Source organism: Camelus dromedarius, unplaced genomic scaffold (assembly GCF_036321535.1).
Source record: "Camelus dromedarius isolate mCamDro1 unplaced genomic scaffold, mCamDro1.pat HAP1_SCAFFOLD_28, whole genome shotgun sequence".
NCBI classification, from domain to species: domain Eukaryota; kingdom Metazoa; phylum Chordata; class Mammalia; order Artiodactyla; family Camelidae; genus Camelus; species Camelus dromedarius.
This window is the reverse complement of record NW_026989775.1, coordinates 1,209,901-1,230,691: the sequence shown is the minus strand read 5'-3', so window position 1 is coordinate 1,230,691 and position 20,791 is coordinate 1,209,901. Positions and strand designations below refer to the sequence as shown.

Below are 20,791 nucleotides of genomic sequence, written 5' to 3'. Positions count from 1 at the left end.
TTGTTGTTAGACTGAATATTCCCCTATTTAGTACTTGTTCAGTCATCAACTTTAAAAACTGATCTTTCTTCTCATTGTACTTTATTACAAGGCACTGTAAACAGAATAAAGCGTATGAACATGAAATGTTCTTTTATATAATTTGCAAAACAAAATTATCTCTGGGAGTTACCTCCCCACGGAGCTTCACCAATAACTGTCACAGGCCATGAAGAGGGCCTCCAAGGCGGTGGAGGCAGGGGCCTGGAGAGAGGGCGGAGGCGATCCGTGGAAACCCCAGAACCCAAGTCCACTCACCACCTCCATCAGGCTCCTTAGACACTCCTTGGACAACGTAATTCTAAAGCCCAAATAAAAATTTTAAAAGGGGTGGGGTTCCGGGTGTAGGCTCTTCGGCCATCAGAAGGTTTTCATGAATTCTTTGGTTGCACAACCCCCTCTTGCAACCACATTAACTGGCTACAGCCACCGCCCGCTCCAGCCTTCAGGCGGGTGGGAAGATGCAATGCCTGGGGCCGGCAGAACTGCGCCTGGACCACGACCGGGCGAGGATGGGCCGCTGTCAGGTCCTGCCTGCCCCGGACGCGCACCAGCCGCGGAGCCAAGACCGCCGACACCAGTGCGGGAAGCCCCCGAGAGGAGGCGCGGGGAACAGACCCGGCGCCAGGCGGGGTGGGGTCGTCCGTGGGCGGGGCTCTGGCGCAGCGGCGCGCAGGCGGAGGGGCTGCTGCGCCGGGTCCCCGGGTCGCTGCCTGAGGCGCAGGCGCGTGGACGCAGCCCGCCGGGGCCTCGCATCGCTGTGGGCTTCCTCTGACGACCCAGCAGAGGCCTTTCCGCCTGGCGGTGCTCGGCGCCTCTGGCCTCACCGGCCAGTTCATGACAGAGCAGGTGTCCCAGAGCGGACCTCCCACCTGCCGTGGGCCGCGCGGGCCGCTCCCCGGAGAAGCTGCGGAGAGTGCCGGAGAGGCTGCTGTGAAGCCGGGTGAGGGGCGCGGGCTCCGGGGACCCGGATTCGGCCCCGCCGCCACTGCCGCCGCTCGCACCCAGAAGCCCCCTTCTCGGGGCTGAGGGGTTCCGGGCACCGGAAATGGGCGTCCCTCCTCCCGCAGCGCCCCTCCAGCTCCCCAGCCCTGCTCGAGGCAGGGAGAAGGGGAGCGGATCTTCAGAAGTGTCAGCTTTGTTTTGCTCCCTACATCAAACAGTAAAACAGATGAAATCTCCCAGCTTGGGTTTTTCCTTTACTTGGGGAGCCCCGCTGGGGAAATAGAACTTTAGGTTTTCCTTTCCCAGCTCCATCCCATTTAGTAGCTGGTGGGGCTGGAGTTCTCTTGGTATTTGATGGAAGCGAAAGTGGAGCGCTGGTTTCTTTGGAATTGTTTGTACTTTGCCTTGTGTTTTGGAGCTGGGAGAAAATGCTTCCGAGTTTTACTGATAACATTCCTGAAGCTTTATTTTTTGCTTGTAAGAATTCTCCAGCAGTCCCACTGTTTAGCCGATAGCGACATGAAGGGAAAAGCCCAGCTGGGCTAACAAGCTAAGTCACAAATCTAAATGTAACAAGTGTCGGATTACTGATCTGAGTTCTGCTGGGCTAACTCGTAAATCTAAGTTAATAAGTGTCAGTTTGCTGATTCCCTGTTCATGTTTTTGCTAGCCAGCTGGATTTTCAAAGAGACATATCTGGCCTTGAAATGTTGGTTTGCTGCCTCATTGCCTCTACTTTAGTGATAATGATGTTGCTAAAGCTGTTCCATGCCTATTGGCCGAATACCCCAAGCTTGTACTTAACCCTATAAAACCTCATGCGCACGTCTTGGAGGTGCTCAGAGCTTAGGAGCAGAAGCCCCTCTGAGCCCGCCAGTGTAATACATCTGAGTACTCCAACCCTCCGAGTGGTGCTTGTTTCTTGGCTGGCCTGTCATTTCCATAACAGCAAGACCTCTAAATTAGAGGGCCCGCCATTTACACGTTCCTTATGTTAGATTTTCTTTTAAAGGTTAGTAATGTTTTTTAGCAATCCTTTTAACTCCATTTTCCTCATAGTCTTTTCCTTTTCTATTACCTGATATAAAACCCTTTTGTCTTTTGTTTGAGAGGGAGAGTTAGATTTCAATATAGTTAGTAAATTTGTCATCACTGGTTACTATGAAAAGAAGATCTGGGAGATCTAATACTGTATCAGGATTTGCTTAAGACAATTTATTTCTTATTTTAGGAAGACCAACACTGTCATCTGAAATTGGAATAATAATTTCTGATATCACTAATCCAGCCTCACTTGATGAAATGGCTACACCGGCAACAGTTGTCCTCAATTCTGTAGGACCCGTAAGTAATCAGCCTCTCTTTGTATCAGAACAACCTCTTCATTTCTAGCAGAATCTGGTATTTTATATTCCAGAGAAATGTAAGAGCAGGGGATGGAAGAGTTGATTCAGGGACTTAACCCTATATGGGGAATTCTCACTTCTTGTGACAAGCAAATGGATATGACCAAGGTCTCCTGAGACAGAGAATGACACCAGACTCAAGGAACACATGCTGGTTTATTTAGTGGCTACAGCTATAAATGTCAGAATTTTTAAAAACTGTATACCCATTAAAAAGTTTGAGCATGTACCCCTAATCTAAATTTGTTTATTTTTAATTACATTCTGTATTACTGTACCAGTATATATGTTAAAATATGTACAGAGGTTAAAAAAAGGACTTGTTCATTTATGCAAAAAATATTTCTTGAATGTTTATTATATGTACACTGTACTAGTCTAGGAACATAATGTGCCTAAAACCAAAAATCCCTCACAGAGCCTTCAGTCAGTGAGAGAGACAGAGAAATAAGGTTGAAGATGCAGGTAGTGACAAGTGCTTTGGAGAGAAATAAAACAGGGAAAGGAGGTAAAGAGATTGGCGCATCAGTCTCTGTTAGATGGATGATCAGGGAAGGTCTCTGTGAGGAATGGAAATTTGCATGTGGACCAGAATAAAGTGAGGGAGAAAACCACCTGAGTGTTTGAAGAGAAGGGTCTTCCAGGAAAGAGCAGATGCAAAGGTCCTGAGGTGAGCATTTGCTTGGCAAGGCCAAGGAATGTGCCAGAGGCCAGTGTGGTTGGGTGAGCTGGGCAGAGGGGTGGGAAGTTAGAAGGAGAGGTATCTGGAGCTAGGTCACTAGGTCTGAAAGGTCAAGATTGAGGTTTGAACTGTCTCCTAAATGTGACAGACTCATTGAATGGTTGAAAGCAAGGGCATGATTTGATCTACAGTTTTGAGATTCTTTGGCTTTTGAGAAAGAAAATAGATGGTAGAGGACCAAGAGTGGGTGGTCAAAGCAAGCCAAGCACAGGGCAGGAGTGTTAGAGGTGCTGAGAAGTGGCTGAGTTCAGGTGTTTTGAGAGGAGAATCATAGCTTCTGCTATTGGACCAGATGTGAGGGGGACACTTTTGGTCCGTGGAACAGGGTGAATGTTGGTGATGTTTACTTTTCTGAGGAGGCTACCACAAGTGGCAAAACATTTGAAAACTAAGCATCTGAAAGTTATTGATAATTTGAAAAATGCAAGCAGAAAGGCCTTTATGATTTTTAGCAAGTAAAAATGTATTTAAATTGTTGTTAACTTAGATTTATCTCATTCTTAACTAGCTTAGGATGTGGTTCTGTAGTTTGTTGCTTGAATCACTGTCTTATGTACCTTCTTAGCCAGCTCCCTAGTCCTTCCCTTCCCAGTACCCTGGAAAAGCCCCAGCCCTGGTTATTCCAGCTCCCTGCTGACTCCATACCTGCATACCTCCTTGCTGACTGGTCCCACTTTAAATACGTGGGGACAAGCCTCCCCCAGGGCCTCAGCACCTCCAGCAGACCTGCTCTGTTTCTCTATGTGATTCTCCCCTACTCTCTGAAGCAGCAGTTTTATAACTTCTTTTCCCCACACTTTTAGCTTCCCATTTCTTTTTCCACACTCTTATCTGGTGATTTTCTTTCTTTTTTCACTGTGACAGTAGAAGCTGTCAGAAGGGACCTTTTCTTCCCACCACAGGTCTTCCTACCCGCGCGCTTGCATTGCACCCTGACTCCTCTCACCTCTCATTGAAGGGCCCTGCCCCTGCTTCTACTGGGCGTGGGACTCAAAGCCTTCATGTTTACAGGTTCACAGTTATCATCATGTTCTCCCTCTCAATTGGGTTATTTCCCTCAACATACAAATATGGTGTTATCTCTCCCATCATAAGTAAAGCCTCCCTTAGTTCTCCGCACTCCTCCCACTGCTGCCATCTAGCAAAGGCCTGGAAATAGCTCCCTTTACTTACTGTCTCTCCTTCCCCACCTCCTCCTCCATCTCAGAGGAGTCTTGTGGGGCTTTATCCTTCCTCCTCAAATGAAACTGCTCTGCCCAGGTCCCCCTGTCACATCCCACCATCAGTTCTCAGTCCTCATCTGAGTCCTGTCTCCCTGCATTGCTCCCAGTCCATCACTCTCTCCTTGCCTCACATGGCCCTGAATTCTTGCCCTCTCCTAGCTATTTTTGATCCACCAGCTTTGCCTCAGTCTCCTCTTTTGGATCTTTTTATCCTCCTCCAAATGCCAGAGACTTCAGAGCTTAAGCCTTAGAAACTCTTCTGTTTATACTTCCTGACCACTTTTTTTTTATATTATTATTATTATTGTAGTAAAATATACATAAAATAAAATTACCTTTTAAACCATTTTTGAGTATACACTTCAGTGACATTAAGTACATTCACAATGCCGTGTTAACTGTCACCACTTTATTTCCAGAACTTTTTCATCATCACACAAAGAAACTGTAACTGGGCCAGTATTTTTTTAAAATGTTTTAAATGTTTCTTTCCTGAATGGAGGCACTGGGGATTGAACCCAGGACCTCATGCATGCTAAGCACATGCTGTATCACTGAGCTGTACCCTCCCCCACCGAGCGAGTATTTTTTAAACTGTGAAATCAATTCAGTGGGTTGAGACCAGGCATTAAAAAGGAAGTATTAGATAAACTGAAATAGAAAGTAAGGTGAATTACACATAATACTGGTAAGTGACTGGTTCATGAACACTTTGTTTCAGCTAGGTATATTCGTGCCTCGAGCTGCTATGTGAAATGCATTTCTTAGGGTGGGTTATGTCACAAAGATCTGAAAGCCTTGGCTGTAAGTAATATATGTCAATGATACCACATTAAGATATTCCCAGTGAGAACCTGCCCCTTAAACTCCAGACTGGTGGATCTAGCTACCTTCTTCTGGCTGGTTCTGTGTGGATGATTCATGGGCATCTCTAGCTTTTGCCCCCAAAACCTGCTCACCCCTAAGTGCTAATTGCATGGCTGTTTTCACTTTGTGATATGAATTATACTCCCGGGGTAGATGGGCTAACTTTGCCATGTGGGGGTCATAATTTGTTTTTTTGCAGGTTTTGTTTTTTAACTCATTTCTCTAATCTGTGACAGTTTAGTGAGAATCAAATGATATCTGTAAACTTGGTCAGGCATATGTAAACAAGCATTCTATCATAAAATACAGAAATGACTGAATGATTGCTTTTAAACATTATTGTTTATTGTCTCCTATGCCAGAAACTGGAGGAGGAAAAAACTGGTTTTGAGAGAAAGATGATGAATCTGATTTTGGACATGCTGAAACTGAGTTAAGGCAGGATATTTTTGAGTTAAGACAGGAAATATATACAAAATAGTGGAATTTTTTTTTAAGTAAGGAAATCTGGGTGAAGAGAAAATACTGGAGGGAAAATGAAGCCAAAATGAAATTGGTTTTGCCCCGTGTCCTGTGTTCTGTGGGTCCTGACTTTTATAACAGAGGCCACAGCTTTGGCACCTGCATCCCTGTGCAGCTCTGGAGAGAGAAGCCAGAAGCCAACGGCATGATGCAGCTGGAGTCAGGACAGCAGGTGAGATTTTCCACGGAGCAAGTCTAGGGGGGCGAGTCTCCTCTAACGGACAAAGAAGCATCTGTGGGGCTCACTGAACAAGCAGGTTACTGGTGTCTTCCCCAGAAAACCTGTTCCTGGGGAATTTGGGGAGGGACTAAGTAACCAGGGTGTTTAATGAGTGGCACAGATGATTCTAGCACAGGCGGACTGCTGGCCAATTTGGGATCTTTGGAGGTAAAATGACCAAGAGAAAGGCCAAGGAAACCTCTAAATGAGTTTCAAATGGTTCTGTGTAAAGGCTACTCAAAGGGATCTATTGGGTACAGAAAGAAGATAGAATTTTGAGTTGTATTCATTTTAATCTCAACTTTGTTGCCATTTTATGTATGTTTAAATGTATATTAATATAGTAGTCCATGTAAATGATTTGTAAATAAATTCTATAGTTTAGTAGGTGATGGATTTAAGGTGTGAACTTCAGTCTTGCTACTTTGAAAGCCCTTATTTTTTTTTTTGCTGCAGAGCCATTTTGGTTAGCATTTTAAAAGTTTAATTGCTTTGTTCTTAAATATTTTAATATTGGTCTAGATGTTTCTGTAAAGCTCTGCTTCAGATTTTTTTTCTTGAATGTTCAGTTTCTGGAACTAACATATTGATAGTATCATGAGAAAGCTGCAGAAAAGGAGGTTTATATCATTGGAAGCAGTGGCTCTGACTGCATTCCAGCAGATCTGGGGGTAATAGATACCAAAAATAGAATGAATGGTAGTTATTGATTAATAAGCAGTCACGGAATTTGAAATAGAAAGACTTCACGTTTGTAACCGTGATGAACTAAAATCTGCTTGGGAAAAGAAACATAACTATAAAAGGGGAGTGTTAAACACATGCTCTATTTTTAATATAGCTATACTTATTAGAATTACTATTGACATTATTATTTTTTGAGATGGTTAGTCTTATAAGTGTTCCAATTAAGGAAATTATCCATTGTTTCAATTTGGTTGTGGTTACAGCTGTAAAATTTCTGGAAAAAAATTCAGCTGGTGTTATGAATTCTAACTTGCTTTGTTTAGGAATTAATACATCTTACACAAAGTATACTTTGTATAGATACTATAATTAGAAGTTTTAGTTTTTTTAACCAACAAAGCTAGAAAGTATTGAATAAAGTTTTTGACATCTTTTTTCCTCATTTATAAAATGGAAACAATTTAAAAATGGAAAAAATCAAAACAAAAAGAATGGAAGAATTACTATTACAGTAAAAATAATGGGTATTAGTAATGTGCATATATAAAAAGTGTCCATCTAGAAAATGACTTGAAGCAAGTAAGTCCAGTTCTGTATAAACCATACTAGAGCTTAAAAAGGTGGAAACTGTTCCAATTTATATTGAAAAGACCAGCAAAGATAACACGGTACGTACGCGTGCGCAGACACACACAAACACAAACGCACGAGGAAGAAAGCTACAAATCAGTCTTGCTTGCGAAATTAATAGTAAGTAGAAAGTGCTAAATAGAATCTTAATAAATTCCAGTGGCATTTTAAAAGGATAATATATCAAGGCAGAGGTTTATTGTGAAGTTACATAATCACATCAGAATATCAAAGGCAAAAAGCTATATACACATTTCAGTAAATGATTTGAAAATTCATGCCATTTACTAAGTTAATTTTTAGAAATTGAGTAATAGAATACTTCCCTAACACAATCAATGTCAGAAAGTAGTAGCCAACATCATACTTAATGATGAATTATGCACAGTAAAGAGAAGTGCACGAATTGAACATCTTTAAAATATTTACTTAGTCTTCCAACCCATGGATCTGGTATATTTCCATTTTTTAAAAATCTCCAATTACTAAAAAGTTTAGCTTTTTTTCATGATGGTCCTACATATTTCTTATAGAGGTTATTCTTAAATATTTGATAGTTTTTATTTTGAATAAGTCATTTTCTTTTTAAGGGAGAAATATTACTTTAAGATTTGTTTTCCCTCTGAGAAGCAAAATGGCGGATTTAAAACTGTTTCCAGATACTGAAACTTAGGAGTCAGCATTTTAACTACCCCAGCTGATTTTGGAGGGGGGCCCTGCAGACTGTTTTGTGGGGGAGGAGCCACTTGGGGGAGGCACTTGGGGTGGCTCTAGGCTGTGGATCCCCCACAGAACCCTCCCAAACTGGCACACTGTCTCTAGCTGGGAACCAGCCTGCTGGGAGGGGACCACTCTGAAGGCTGGCCTGAGGGATAGCTTGATCCAGAGGGCTTGTCCAGCAGGCCAGCCTGGTAGGCCTGAGGAGTGGGCTGGAGTGGGCCCCATCCCAGTGAGGGTGCGCAGAAAGAGGCAGCAACAGGGCAGACATCCAAATCTCTTTTACTGGGGGAAAGGGGGCACCGAGGCAGCCCACTCACTGCACAGCTTGTCCATTGGCGCTGCTTCCTGAGTCCTGTGGCTTCATCACACCTGGCAGCTGGGGCGGGCTGGAGAAGGGCTCAGTGCTCAGGACCTCAAGGGCATCAGCTGCCCGGAAGACTGGCCCCACGGCCACTGGGGACTGCAGCCGTGCTGTCTGGCTGGTGAAGCTACACTTCACCCAATGTCTTGCTGTTGTCCAATAGCTGGTCATCCAGTGGCTGCTTGAGGATGCCCTGGACACTGCACTTCGGCTGGAACACGATGCTTGACTCCCTAGTGTCAGTGAAGACTGCGGTCTTGTGGCACCGATCATGAGAAGCACATTCTGGGGATGGCTGGCCGTGTGAGCTTGGAGCCCAGGGCTCCCCCCCCAGGTGGCCCGGCGTCCCCAGCTGATGTCTGCTGCAGGTGGTTCCCATCTTTACTGTCACTGCTTTAGGTGGTGCATGTTCTTTCTGAGGAGCGCCTTAGCTCACAGAGCCATATTCCCAGGCCACGTTCTCTTAACCCTCAGAATCATCTCTAGGGAGTTGATTTTAATGATCTAGGCTTAGTTTCCCTCAGTGGTCAGACTAGCAGCATTTATGTGGCTTTGCTTCTCTTCTACTGTCACATCATTGTTGATGATGTGGTCATTCATTACCTGGCTCAGTGTGAATTTCCTAAGGCCCCACACTTTAATTTACTCTTGGAATTAAAAAAACTAGTAACAATGTCTCTTAAGAAATTGATATATTTCATTTCACCAGATTTTGAGAATTAGCTAGTCCGTTACGTTTTTCTTTTGTCTTACTGCTCTTGATAAGCTCAAAAATTATTAATTAAATACTTAAACCACTATCTCTATGTATTAGTCCCCATGGTTAATTGATTTCTCCCCTTTTTTCTGGTCTTGGTTTTATATTTTTATTTTTTACTCATTATATTTTTATTTATAATTAAAACAGCCTTCCTGTAGCATTTTATAAGTCATCACAGAGGCCCATTTTGGTAGGTTTTCTGTACGTTCATTGTAAGTCACTACTAGTAAGTCTTCTTGAAAACTCTCATATTGGAAAGTAGAATAATTCCCATGGATGTGGTTTTGAGAACCTACGGCCTTCCAGAATGAGTGAGCTGAAGTGTTGCCTTACTGGAAGAGACTTTCAGCACTGTCAGTCTGAATACTAGAAAAGTTTTTGTCAGTACCAACTGTCAGTTTATGCTAAACTACTCTCTTTTTGACAATTTACCTGGTTTTAGTTCCTTAAGTCTGTTAACAATAACCTATTAATACTGTTATAAGTGCATATTTTTCTGATTATATCAGCTGTAGGCTTAATAAAAATGTTCCTTAAATAAATAGGAATAGATTATTATTATTTGTCCTGGGTCAGTAGATTTTTATTTGATTTTACTTTTACCATTCTCTTCCTCTTTTAGGTACATTGACTGTTAAGGAAAGTTTCCTGACCTTACATTCAGGACCTGAGGTTAGTTTTGGTATGTCCCATGTTTCCTATGTTAATATTCAAAATGTTTTGGAAATGATACACACCTGTTAAATACGATTTAGATTAAATTTTATATATAGTTTTAATTTTTAGTGTATGAAAGTCACTGTGCCTAATTTTAAAAAGATGGCTGAGAATTATTTTGATTTAAAACAGATTTTGTTGGGCCCTGTGCCTGCCTCCTGCCCTCTTTCCTGCCACTGCACTGGGGGCCTGGAACCAGGGTCTGTGCATCCTGGGGAAGAGGGTGGAGATGCCAGGCTGGGGGCGCTGGATGCTGCTCTGCTTCAGGCTCCTGCTCGCTGGGGGCAGCGTCATGTGGAGTGTTGGGGACCCCATTCTCTGAACGCAGGAACTGGCGCTCATTCATGGTGATCTTCGCTGTCTCGTGCCATGTGCAGAATGGCACCTATCTTCAGCGAGTGCTGCAGAATTGCCCCTGGCCTCTGAGCTGCCCTGGGCATAGCTACAGAACTGTGATGAGACCCACACACAAGGTGACATAAAAGACAGTGATGGCCTGCGAGTGGAGGTGCTGCCCCGGGCACTTGGGGGTGAGCTGCAGGGAAGTTGCAAGCTCCTCTGGCCCAGTGGAGCCCAGGTGGCTGGGCAGCACTGTGCGGCAAATGGCAATTTGGCCCATAGCCTTCTCAGGTTGTCTCAACTGCAGCAAAGAGATGAGTGGATGGAGCGGCTGAAGCTGTTGGAGGCCAAGGTGGCAGTGCTGACTGCCACCAAGCAGGCAATGCCCCTGACCCCAGTTGCTCCCAAGGACCCCACCCTGATCTGGGGCTCCCCAGCTGCCCAGGGCAGCCCTGGAGATGGACGCTTCCAGAGAAAATGTGAAAGCCTCACTGTTCCTGGAGATGATTGAGTTGGTGCCTAGGGACTTCCTGGGCCCACTGGCCCAAAGGGAGAACCTGGCAGCTGGGGCCAATGGGGATGAGGGGCCTGCCAGGTCTGCAAGGCCCCCAAAGGAGCCCTGGCCAGGCCAGAGCTGTGGGTGCCCCTAGAGGGGACCTCCAGGGCCACTTAGGCCCCTGGACCCCCAACCCCTGTTGGACCACGATCCGCCTGGATCTCCCAGCATGAGGACCCATTTCTGTCCAACACCTTCAATGAGACCAGCAGCCACTGGCTCATGGGTCCTCCTGGACCTCCTGGCCTCATGGGCATCCCTGGGAGTTTTACACACATGGGACCCCCAGGCCCCTCTGGACTCAAAGGAATCTTCAGCCACCCAGGAGAGAAAGGTAAGAGAGGACTGCGTGGGGAGCTGGCTCCTCAAGGCTCCATGGGGCAGTGGAGAGAACCTGGCCCCAAAGGAGACCCTGGTGAGAAGAGCCACTGGGGAGAGGCGTTGCACCAGCTATGTGAGGCTTTGAGGATTTTAGCTGAGAGGGTTTTAATCTTGGGAGCAGTGATTGGGCTCTACAAGCCAGAGGTGTCGGGGCCAGGCCCTGCTGGCACAGGCACCCCCAGCCTCCTGCAGGGCAAGAGGGGAGGACACACAGCCAACTACTGGATCGTGGCTCCTAGGAGCCAAAACAAGAGTGACTGAGTGGTGGTGGGCCCTCGGGGTTGGCTGGACCTGGCTTCCCTGCCCAGCCTGGGCTTGGCCAGCTGCCTCCAGGGTCCTACTATCCATATTTGTTAATATTCTCAGGGACCCTTCTGCCACCTAGGCCTTTGTGGTGGGCAGGTCTTGGTTCTGGCACCCTGTGCATGTCTGCCTCCCATGGGGCTGAGTGGGGACTGGGGCCCGAGAGGGAGGCATGGCCCAAGGGAGATGTGAGCCCTGGCTCAGGGCCTAGGTCTCAGTTTCCTTCTGCAAAGGGGTGATGCAGGCCTGCGGGGTGGAGATGGCAGGTGTGGAGCTTCTGTCCTCTTATCCACTGCCTTGCCCTCCAGGCCCCAAGCAACTGAGCGAGTCAGAAATCACTCCAGCACAGGTAGGGGTGAGGAGGGAGGGCAGTGTCAGCGCCCCCTTCTCCCCAGCCAGGCCTTGGGGCATGCCTGTACTTCCCCTCTCCTTGTTTCCCATGATCACTTCCCTGAGGTCAAGCAACCTGATCTGACTGGACCTCCAGGGCTCCTAGTCTCAGTCAGTCTCAGTTCTGACCCCTGAGCCCTCAGTCCCTCCCGTGGCCAGGTAGAGGGGTATATGGAGAGGGAGGGGCCCCCTGCTCCCAGAAAAACTTGTGACAGATGCCAGGAGGTAGATGTGTACCAGCCAGTAGAGGCCCCTGGCGCAATTTCCCCCAGAAGAAAACATAAAATAGACTTTGTTTACAGGAGTTGCACAATTCATTCTATCTGAATGAATTACCATCATCCTACAATAAAGATCGCCCTTTGTTTTGTGATGAATGTGGTCAGCCAAGAGCATTGTCACCTTTGTGCAAATCAGTGCATTTTTATTACGTGCCTAACTTGGAGTTAGATGCTACTGTGACCACACAAGAAATGTATGATGTAAATGAAACCTTATTGAATATACGGTCTATTAGAGAACATAAGACAGTTGCACTTCTGGGAAAGGACCATGCTTTATGATAGCACTTTTATGGCCGGTACTCTCTGACCCAATTCATGCCTATAGTTGAGGCTTCATAAGTATTTGCTGTCTTTAAATACATTCAGTATTTCAAATATTGTGTAGTCGTGTAAGAGAGTGTGGCACATGAGTAAGATGCAAACCCTGCCCTTAGAGGGTTAATGATTTGGCTCAGCAGGAAGTTAGCAGGCTTGTGATTAGAGCGGCAGGTGAACCACTGTGGGATTCTGAGAAGGGAGAGAACATCCCAGGGGGAGGCTAGAGGTGAAGGGTGTTTGGTAGATGCTGGGGTATAGATGGAATTTTAAAGGTTGGTGCTGAGGAGCTGTGGGTTAGGGAGAGGAAACAGTTTAATAAAGAGGAAATTGGGATGGTGTGGAGCATGTTTAATTATGGTTCCGCTTGTCTGGGTTGTGGGTTCAGATTAATGAACACAGAGAACTCTGTAAACTGTGCTAAAATGCGTGGTTACAGAGAGTATCCCCGGAGCATCAGAATAAAGGGAGACGCTGGTGGGCCTGAGTCACCGGGAGTGTCTCACAGAGGCCTTGTTAAGTGACCTTGAACAGTGACCAGCGTCTGTAAGGGGAGAGGCAGCAGCCTCAACAGCGGCTTCAAAGTAAGTCTGAGAGACGTGCGTGGACCCCGGGCGGCGCATGTTAGCAGCTCAGCTCGCCGGGAGGGGGTGTGCAGCTCGAGCAACAGAGCGCATTTAGCACGCATGGGAGCCTTGGTTCCGTCCCAGCACTTCCTGTAAAAAAGTGACTAAATACCCATTAATACCTCCCCCTCAAAAAGCAAGCAAACAACAACAAAGAGAAACTCACCTGGTTGAAACCAACAAAACAAAAAGGAGTGTGTTGATTCACATAACCAGATGTCTGCAAGTACAGTGTGGCTGGATCTAGATGTGTAAGTGGTCTTATCGGAAGTCTTTTTTTTTTTTTTTTTTTTTTTTTTTGGTCCCTTTTCCCTTCCTGTCTCTTCATTTCTTCTGTGTTCCTCTGGGCATGTGGGCTCTCGCAGTGACAGGGAAGGTGCTGGTAGCCCCAGGTATACACTGCCCCTAAGGTTCACGATTTCCTAGGAACAGCTGCCAGGTCTGTATATCAGATGATGAGGAGATGAGTCAAGCACTGGGTCCTCTGGTCCTTCTCAAGCCCGTCAATGTGACCTGGGGTAACAGAGTAATCAGACTGCCCTGGCCTGAGTCGTGGGCCTCTGGAAGGGGGATCATAGGGAACAAATTCCAAATAGAAAAGAGTTTTGTAAACAGAAGATGGGGCAGGGGTTATAGGGGATTAGTGCAGGACTGACAAAAGGCAGATGCCCACCCCGAGGAGACGGAGATAAAACAGGGAGAGCTGGAAAGGTGCTTCCTGGAAAGAGCAGCAGGAGGCGCTCTATGACAGGAGATGGTGGCCGTGCCCACTGCATAGTTATTGAGGATTCAATTAGTCAGTGAATACAAATCAGGACAGTGGCTGGCACTTAATAATCACTCAGCAAGTGTCATTATTATTATTATAAGGGCTCAAAGTTGGGGCTTACCCCAGAACCAGATGATTGAAGCATCCACATCAGCACAGCTCCCTCTAATTCCCCATAAAGCAAAGTGCAGAACCTTAATCTCACAAGGACGGGACAGAAATAACGCCCTTGAATCTGCATCCCTTGGCACTGGGTTGTTCTCCTGCCCCTTCTTATCCTCCTTTTCCCCTTAAGCTTTTTAATTTTACATGAAAAATTGAACCATAGACTATCTGTTAGACCATGAAACAAGACTCAAAAATTCATAGTTTGAAATCGTGTAGTCAGGAACGGTGCTGTGCAGTAGCGGTCCCCATGGTGACAAAGGTGTTCCGCACGTGCTGTGTGATGGCTTCCATGCTGCACGGTGTAGCTGGAGAGCGGGGCTCAGCCCGCGGCCTGCACTTACGTGGCTGCAGGGAAAGGGTGGTTTACACTTGGACAGGGGTGTGCGGCAGAGACCACACGTGGCCCGCACAGCCTGAAAATCTTAGTTTGACCTTTCACAGAGTTTGCCCGCCCCTTTTCTAGAGTGTTTTAAACTATAATGCAGTTCTACTAGAAGTCAGTGAGAAGATAACAAGAATTCAACCTCTTCACTTCTCACAGGTTCCTGGGGTTTTCTGCTACTTCTTAAGTCAGTTTTGGTAGTTTGTGTCTGCATTAGCTCTCTAGGACTGCCGTAATAGTGTACCACAACCTGGGTTGCTGAAACAACAGATGTTTACTGTTCTCGCAGTTCTGGAGGCTGGAAGTCCAAAGTCAAGGTGTTGGCAGGTTGGTTTCTTCCCAGGCCTGTGAGGGAGCATCTGTCCATGTGTTCTTCCTGGCTTCTGGTGGTTTGCCGGTGGTCTTTGGCGTTCCTTAGTCTGCAGACGCATCACTCTGACCTCTCTCATCTTCCCAAGGTGTGTGTGTGCGTGCAAATTTCCCCTTTCTGTAAGGACACCAGTGGTTTTGGATTAGGGGCCCACCTACTCCATTATGGCTTCAGCTGACATCTACAGCAACCCTGTTTCCAAATAATGTCATGTTCTGGGGTACTGGGGGTTGGGTCTTCAAAATACGAGTTTGAGGGGGCATGCAGGTTAATCCATAATGGTGTCTTTCTAGGAATTTTTCCATTTCACCTAGGTCATCTAACTGGTTGGCATACAGTTGTTTATAGTATTGCCTCACGCCCCTTTCTATGTCTGTAAGGTTGGTAGTGCCCCTTCTTTCACTCTGGGTTTTAGTGGTTTGAGTTCTCTCTCTCTCTCTCTCTCTCTGTTTCTCTTTTTGTCTCTCTGTCTAGCTAAAGGTTTTGAAATTTGGTTGATTTCTTCAGAGAACCAATTTTTGGTATTGCTTTCTCTGTTGTTTTCCTGTTCTCTCTTTTGTTTATTTCTGCTCTAGTCTTTACTGTTGCTGGTTACACCAATAATACAAAAATCAGTTGCATTTCTGTATACCAGGCATCATTAGAAAATGAGTTTCTTAAAAAGAGAGACTATAGGCATTTTTAAAAATTAAGTACTTAAGTAAACAATCTTATGGTAACCAGGGGTAAGGGATAAACTCAAGATTTGCAAATATTAACTACTATATATGAAATAGGTAAAAACAAATTTATTTTGTATAGCACAGGAACTATAATAAGTGTCTTATAATAACCTATAATGGAAAAGAATATGAAAACAAATATATATATGTATATGTATGACTGAAACATGCTGTACACCAAAAATTGACACATTATAACTGACTACTTCAATTTTAAAAAATCAAGTACTTAAAAATAAGTGATATAAAATATATAAGATTTCTATGAAGAAAACTATAAAATGTTATACAGAGACCTTAAAGAAGATGAATAAATGGAAAAATTCACCATTATTCATGGATTGGAAGACTTGATTTTGTTAAAATGTCAGTTTTCCTTAAATTGATTTATAATCCCATATAATTCCAGTCAAAATCTCAAGCAGATTTGTTTGCTTGTTTGTTTTATTCTGGTGTGCAAATTGACAAGCTAATTCTAAAATGTATATGGAGATGCAGAGGGCCCAGAATAGCCAAGATGTTCTTAAAGGAGAATAAGGTAGAAATATGCTCTCAAATATCAAGACTTCTTATTAACTTACTGTGTTGGCAGGGGCTCACTGCTAGCCCAGGGGAACGGGATGAAGGGCTCAGAGTAGTTCATGCATGTGTGAGTACTTGACTTATGGTAAAGGGGCTTTCCAGGAGATGATGGACATCCATATGGAGAAAAAATAAAATTGGACTCATACTTTGCACTATGTACAAAAGTCAACTTTAGGTGGATTATAGACCTAGAGTCATAAGGAAAAACAGTAAGCTTTGAGAAGATGACATATTTCATGTCCTCAAGGTCAGGAATGGGGAATGGCTTCCATTTTCCAGAAGTAAATTTTATTTTATTAGTTTATTTCTATTGAGGTATCCTTGACAGATAACAGTAAACTATTCAGGTGTACAACATAGTGATTCCATATTTGTATATATTACAAAATGATCACTGCTAGTTAGCACTCATCACCACACTTGGTTACGATTGTTTTTCTTGTGATGAGAACTTTAAAAATCTTCTCTCTTAGCAAATTTCTAATATGCTGTATAGTATTAACTGTAGTCAATAGGCTGTACAGGGAATGACTGCTTTAAAAAGACACAGATGCATTAAATACAAAGAAACAGTGATACATTTGTATAAATTTAAAATTGAGAGTGTCTGTTTATCAAAAAATGCCACTAAGAAAATGGGAAGTTCAGCTGCACAGTAGGAGGTACTTCTAACACATGATGAATCCCAACAGCACACTTTTGAGCAAAAGAAGCCAAACTCAAAGAATATACCCTGTATGCTTTCATTTCTGTAAAATTCTGAAACAAGCAAAACTCACTGTGCTGTTTAGGAATGAATACTTACTTAGATAGTAAAACTCCAAAGAAAAGCAAGGATTTTTCTTGATTACCACAAAGGCCTTCTGGGCTTACATAGAAGTTTGCTTTATAATTTCATTAAATTACACATTTGTATTTTAAATACCTCTCTTTCTATTTTTCAATGAAATCAAGTAAAAACTGTTTTTAAATGAAATGTAATTTTTGCCTTTTTGATGGCTTATATTTATAAGAAGATATCCTTAGGTTTTCAAAAACATTTCTCCTGATTTTTGGAAGTCTTTGCAAATAGGTCACATTAGCTAGGCACAGATTAAGGATTGTTTCACAAACTCTTAAGACTTTTAGCTCTGTTTTAGTTTTAACAAAACAGAAGAAATTAATCTGCACCAAAATGGAAATCAGGTTGGTGTCTCCCTACCTTTCAGTGTCACCAAAGCTGTAAAATGAAATCCTGATTCTTTTGATGGTTTTATTGTTTCTTTTATTCTGCTTAAAGCAATCAGTGGTGTCTTCACACCTGCCTTACTGGTACTCCTCTTTCAACGCCTTGTGATGAAGTTGGTTTTGGATCTTTCTAAATGACAGTTCATTCAAACAAGGTAGATGGTATATAAGGCAGGACATAACACAGTCATGCACAATCCAAATTATAAATGAAGTTTAAAATATTTATATAATAGAGAATTAAAAGGCCCACCTGGGAGTTAGGTAAAGAAGGGACAGTAGTAAGGCAGTACTTTCTGAGATTACAACCTCCCCTGTGCTGTCCTTTCTGCCAATCATATCTTTTTTTTTCCTATTTTTTTTTTTAAATTAATGGAGGTACTGGGGATTGAACCCAGGACCTCATGCATGGTTAGCACTCTCACTACCACTGAGCTAAACCCTCCCCTCTGCCAGTCATTTCTAATTAGAGTTGGAGGTATGGGTTGTGGAAGGTGTAATAGTATTGGAAGAAATGGAAGGCACCAAGAGCTAAGAATCTCATCAAAGAGATGAAAAATAAATGGATGAATGAGGGTCTGGGTAAGATCCAACAAGGATTCGATGCTGGATACAGTACCAGAAAGAAATTGAAGTGGAGAAAGAAATTAAAATATAAATCATATTAGTAAGCCTTAAAATTAAAAAAAAAAGTTTTAAAAAGCCTGCTGTGGAACACATTCATATAACTTGGGTCTAGAATGAGGGGCGTTGGGGGCAGGTGGGGCACCAGATACACACGGAAGGACTTGATGGACAGTGTGTTATTTCTGCAGGTGTAATTGTGCTTATGAACATAGCTTGAAATTTTGAAGAATCAACATTGGGAAAGGGACTAGAGAGGCTAATTTTAAAGGTGCATGGTCAATTAGTTGAGTGAAAATGATGAAGGGAAACTCACTGTCTTGTTAAAAGAAGCAGAAATAATGGTATGAGGAAAGAAAAAAGGGCGTATGTTGTAATTATGTGATATGTAAATGGGGTGTAGATAGTGACTGTGATCAAAATAATGAGTGTTACTGCTGCCTCGCTGGTCATGGACATTCACCTCAGGCTTGTTAAATAAAGGATTGTGCCTTGCTCAAATAGAGGTGAAATGTTGTTTGTATTAATTATTTACTTGGTTTTACATTTGAGTAATTATCCCTTAAGATATGTTTCTTTAAGTCTTGAATTATTTCATCAGGGGTTATTCATTCATGATGATACCTGGAAGTCAGCAGTTTATGGTTTTGGAGAGCAGAGTTATTTCAAAAGACTATGAGTCAAATCTGAAGCCTGTCCCCATTGTTGGCCCCAAATTGAAAAGAAAGTATGTTATCTCAAAATCTGTTCTTTGGTTTACCTAATCTAAGCATATTGTTCTTGATCAGGCTGTTAATAACATATGCTGCTGAGAAAAGCTAAGAGACTTCTTTTTTTCTTATATAACAGTCGTGTTTCTAGGCACCATTTCTTCCTAAGGGCATGTAGCTCTCCTTTTACAATGGAAACCACCTGGAGGCTGTATTGAGCATCAGTCCCACTTTGGCTGCATACACTGTGTTCATTTTTCTGTTGTGTCCAGATGGCCCAGGAGATTGCAAATGCCCCAAGGGCATGTGCCTCCCATCACATTGTCCTCCTCAGTGGGGAGCCAGCATCGTCCTCACACCCAGCTGGGGCCTGCACTGAGCAGGACCCAGGGCTGAGCTCCTTAGGGCAGAGGCTAGATCTGGTCTTCTCCCTGTCCCCAGTCCCCAGAGGGACTGGCACATGAGACCTGCCTCTAGGGGAGTCTGAGGGACAGCCCCTCCTCCTGCAACCCTGCAGCCCCAGCCTCAGAACACAGTCACCATGGTCGGGTCCTGAACCTTGTTCCGTGTGGATGAGGAGCAGCATATCTACATGGAGCAGGGCAGGAGGAGACTGTGCTCCATGCTCTGCCAGCTGGAACATGAGAACGAGCCCTGGAGCCCTGGCGGCCTTCCCCTTCATGAAGGAGTGGGCAGCCCCAGCCCTGGCTGCATGGCACCTTCATGAGCATTACATGAAAGCACTCCCATGCATGTGTGGGTAAGGACAAAGGGTCCCCGCTGGGCACATGCCACAGGAGCACAGCTTGGTGAGGGGACAGCCGCTGTGGGGAGAAGAGGTCACCATCCTATGGACTGCTGAAGCCCCACTCTGGGTAGCCAGCTTGGTGCATGGAGCATGGGCTGGGTTTCGGCTCCCAGTCACCCTTTTAGTGCCGCAGCCCTGGCAAGAATTAATCCCCACAAAGGAAGAGATCTTACCCTGAGCCTGGCCCCTGGCCTCCCCTCTTCTCCCTGCTGTTGGATCCCAGCTCACCCCACCTCCCCAGCCCTGGCTACCCCCTCTAGGTATCAGTCCCTGGGGGTCTGAGCTGGAGGGTCCACCCTCCCATCCAGGCTCTGGAGGCTGTGAATAGGTGGCTGTGGGAGCTATACCCAAAAGTGAGGATGTCTTTGACATTGTCCTTGTGACCAACAACCACGCTCAGGTGGGCATCCGTCTCATCAACAGCATCAACCACTATGGGGAGCATGAGGGGTCTGACCAATGATGTGGCCCCCAGTGGACTCCCGGGGCTGGGGCCGCACCTCTGCAGGGTGCAGGTGCACCCACTGGAGCCTCAAGCCCAGCGGGGAGCTGGTGAACTGGCTCTTAGGAGACTTTCATAGTGACTTCAGGATTGCTTTCAAAGGTAAATAAAATATAATTAATACCTTACCCTAAGCTTAAGTATTTCATCTATCATAATATATTTGGACTCTGGGAAAAATTAATTTTATGAATTTTCACTATCAAGATCAAAATTAAACATCAGTTAAATTTTATGCAATAAGACTGTGATGATCTTATGTAGACTAATCAATCGATCTCATAATAGTATTTATGTGTGAGAGCTCTAAAATCAGAGCTTGGCTATTGAAATGAGTGTCCTTTTCGTCATCGTCTAGGGAAACTGATGGGGAGTAATGTGGTTAAACTATATGTGTTAAGCGCCCATGGCGTGAAGGGTGCTGCATTGTTCCAACTTGTCACTTGCTTGCGTGTGAGTGTCGGTGTGGAGAACAAAGGGCAAATACTGAAGTAAATTTTAATTAAGAGTAGATCTGCCATCTTCATTGCTATTACTGACTCAAGAAGAGTTAAGATTTTTATTCAGAAATTTACCAATTAAAGCTATGGTCACTGTAAATAGAGGTGTAGCGTGGGTCTGTCTTGCAGGTGGCTGCAAGTCTTAGTGCAGAGAACTCACCAGTTATTCCATTCCTTTCTTGGGAGCAGATGTATCTGTTGTGAAGTTGACTCAGTGTTACTTGGGTGAAAATTTAGAGCAATCACCTGTAAGTGTATATGATTCAATTTTTACCAAAGAGTATTCTGTGTTTATTTCAGTTCCCCTATCTGTTTAATGTAGGATTGTAATGTTTATGAAGCAATAAAAGAAAGAGCTAAATAATGCATGTTTTAGTTTCCAGAAGCATAA

At 44.3% G+C, this 20,791-nt stretch overlaps 1 protein-coding gene and 1 pseudogene across 10 annotated transcripts in view; both read left to right on the top strand.

Annotated features, from left to right (window-relative positions):
* Nucleotides 1-746: 746 nt before the first annotated feature.
* The window catches only part of LOC135320616 (saccharopine dehydrogenase-like oxidoreductase), a 76,596-nt gene continuing 56,551 nt past the window's right edge, over nt 747-20,791 (top strand). For 8 of the 10 annotated variants that reach the window (XR_010379845.1, XR_010379849.1, XR_010379848.1 and 5 more), the window contains exons 1-3: nt 747-982; nt 2,216-2,328; nt 9,745-9,794. Coding sequence is in view for 1 of the 10 variants with exons in the window: in XM_064483764.1 (XP_064339834.1) it covers nt 877-982; nt 2,216-2,328; nt 8,526-8,591 (285 nt within the window). In the remaining 9 variants the exon portion in view is untranslated. Of the gene's footprint in view, nt 983-2,215; nt 2,329-5,825; nt 6,796-8,525; nt 9,207-9,744; nt 9,795-20,791 lie in introns of those variants that run through there. The other 2 variants (XR_010379850.1, XM_064483764.1) reach the window with 2 other exon arrangements.
* On the top strand, nt 9,857-15,221 carry LOC105106373 (EMI domain-containing protein 1-like; annotated as a pseudogene).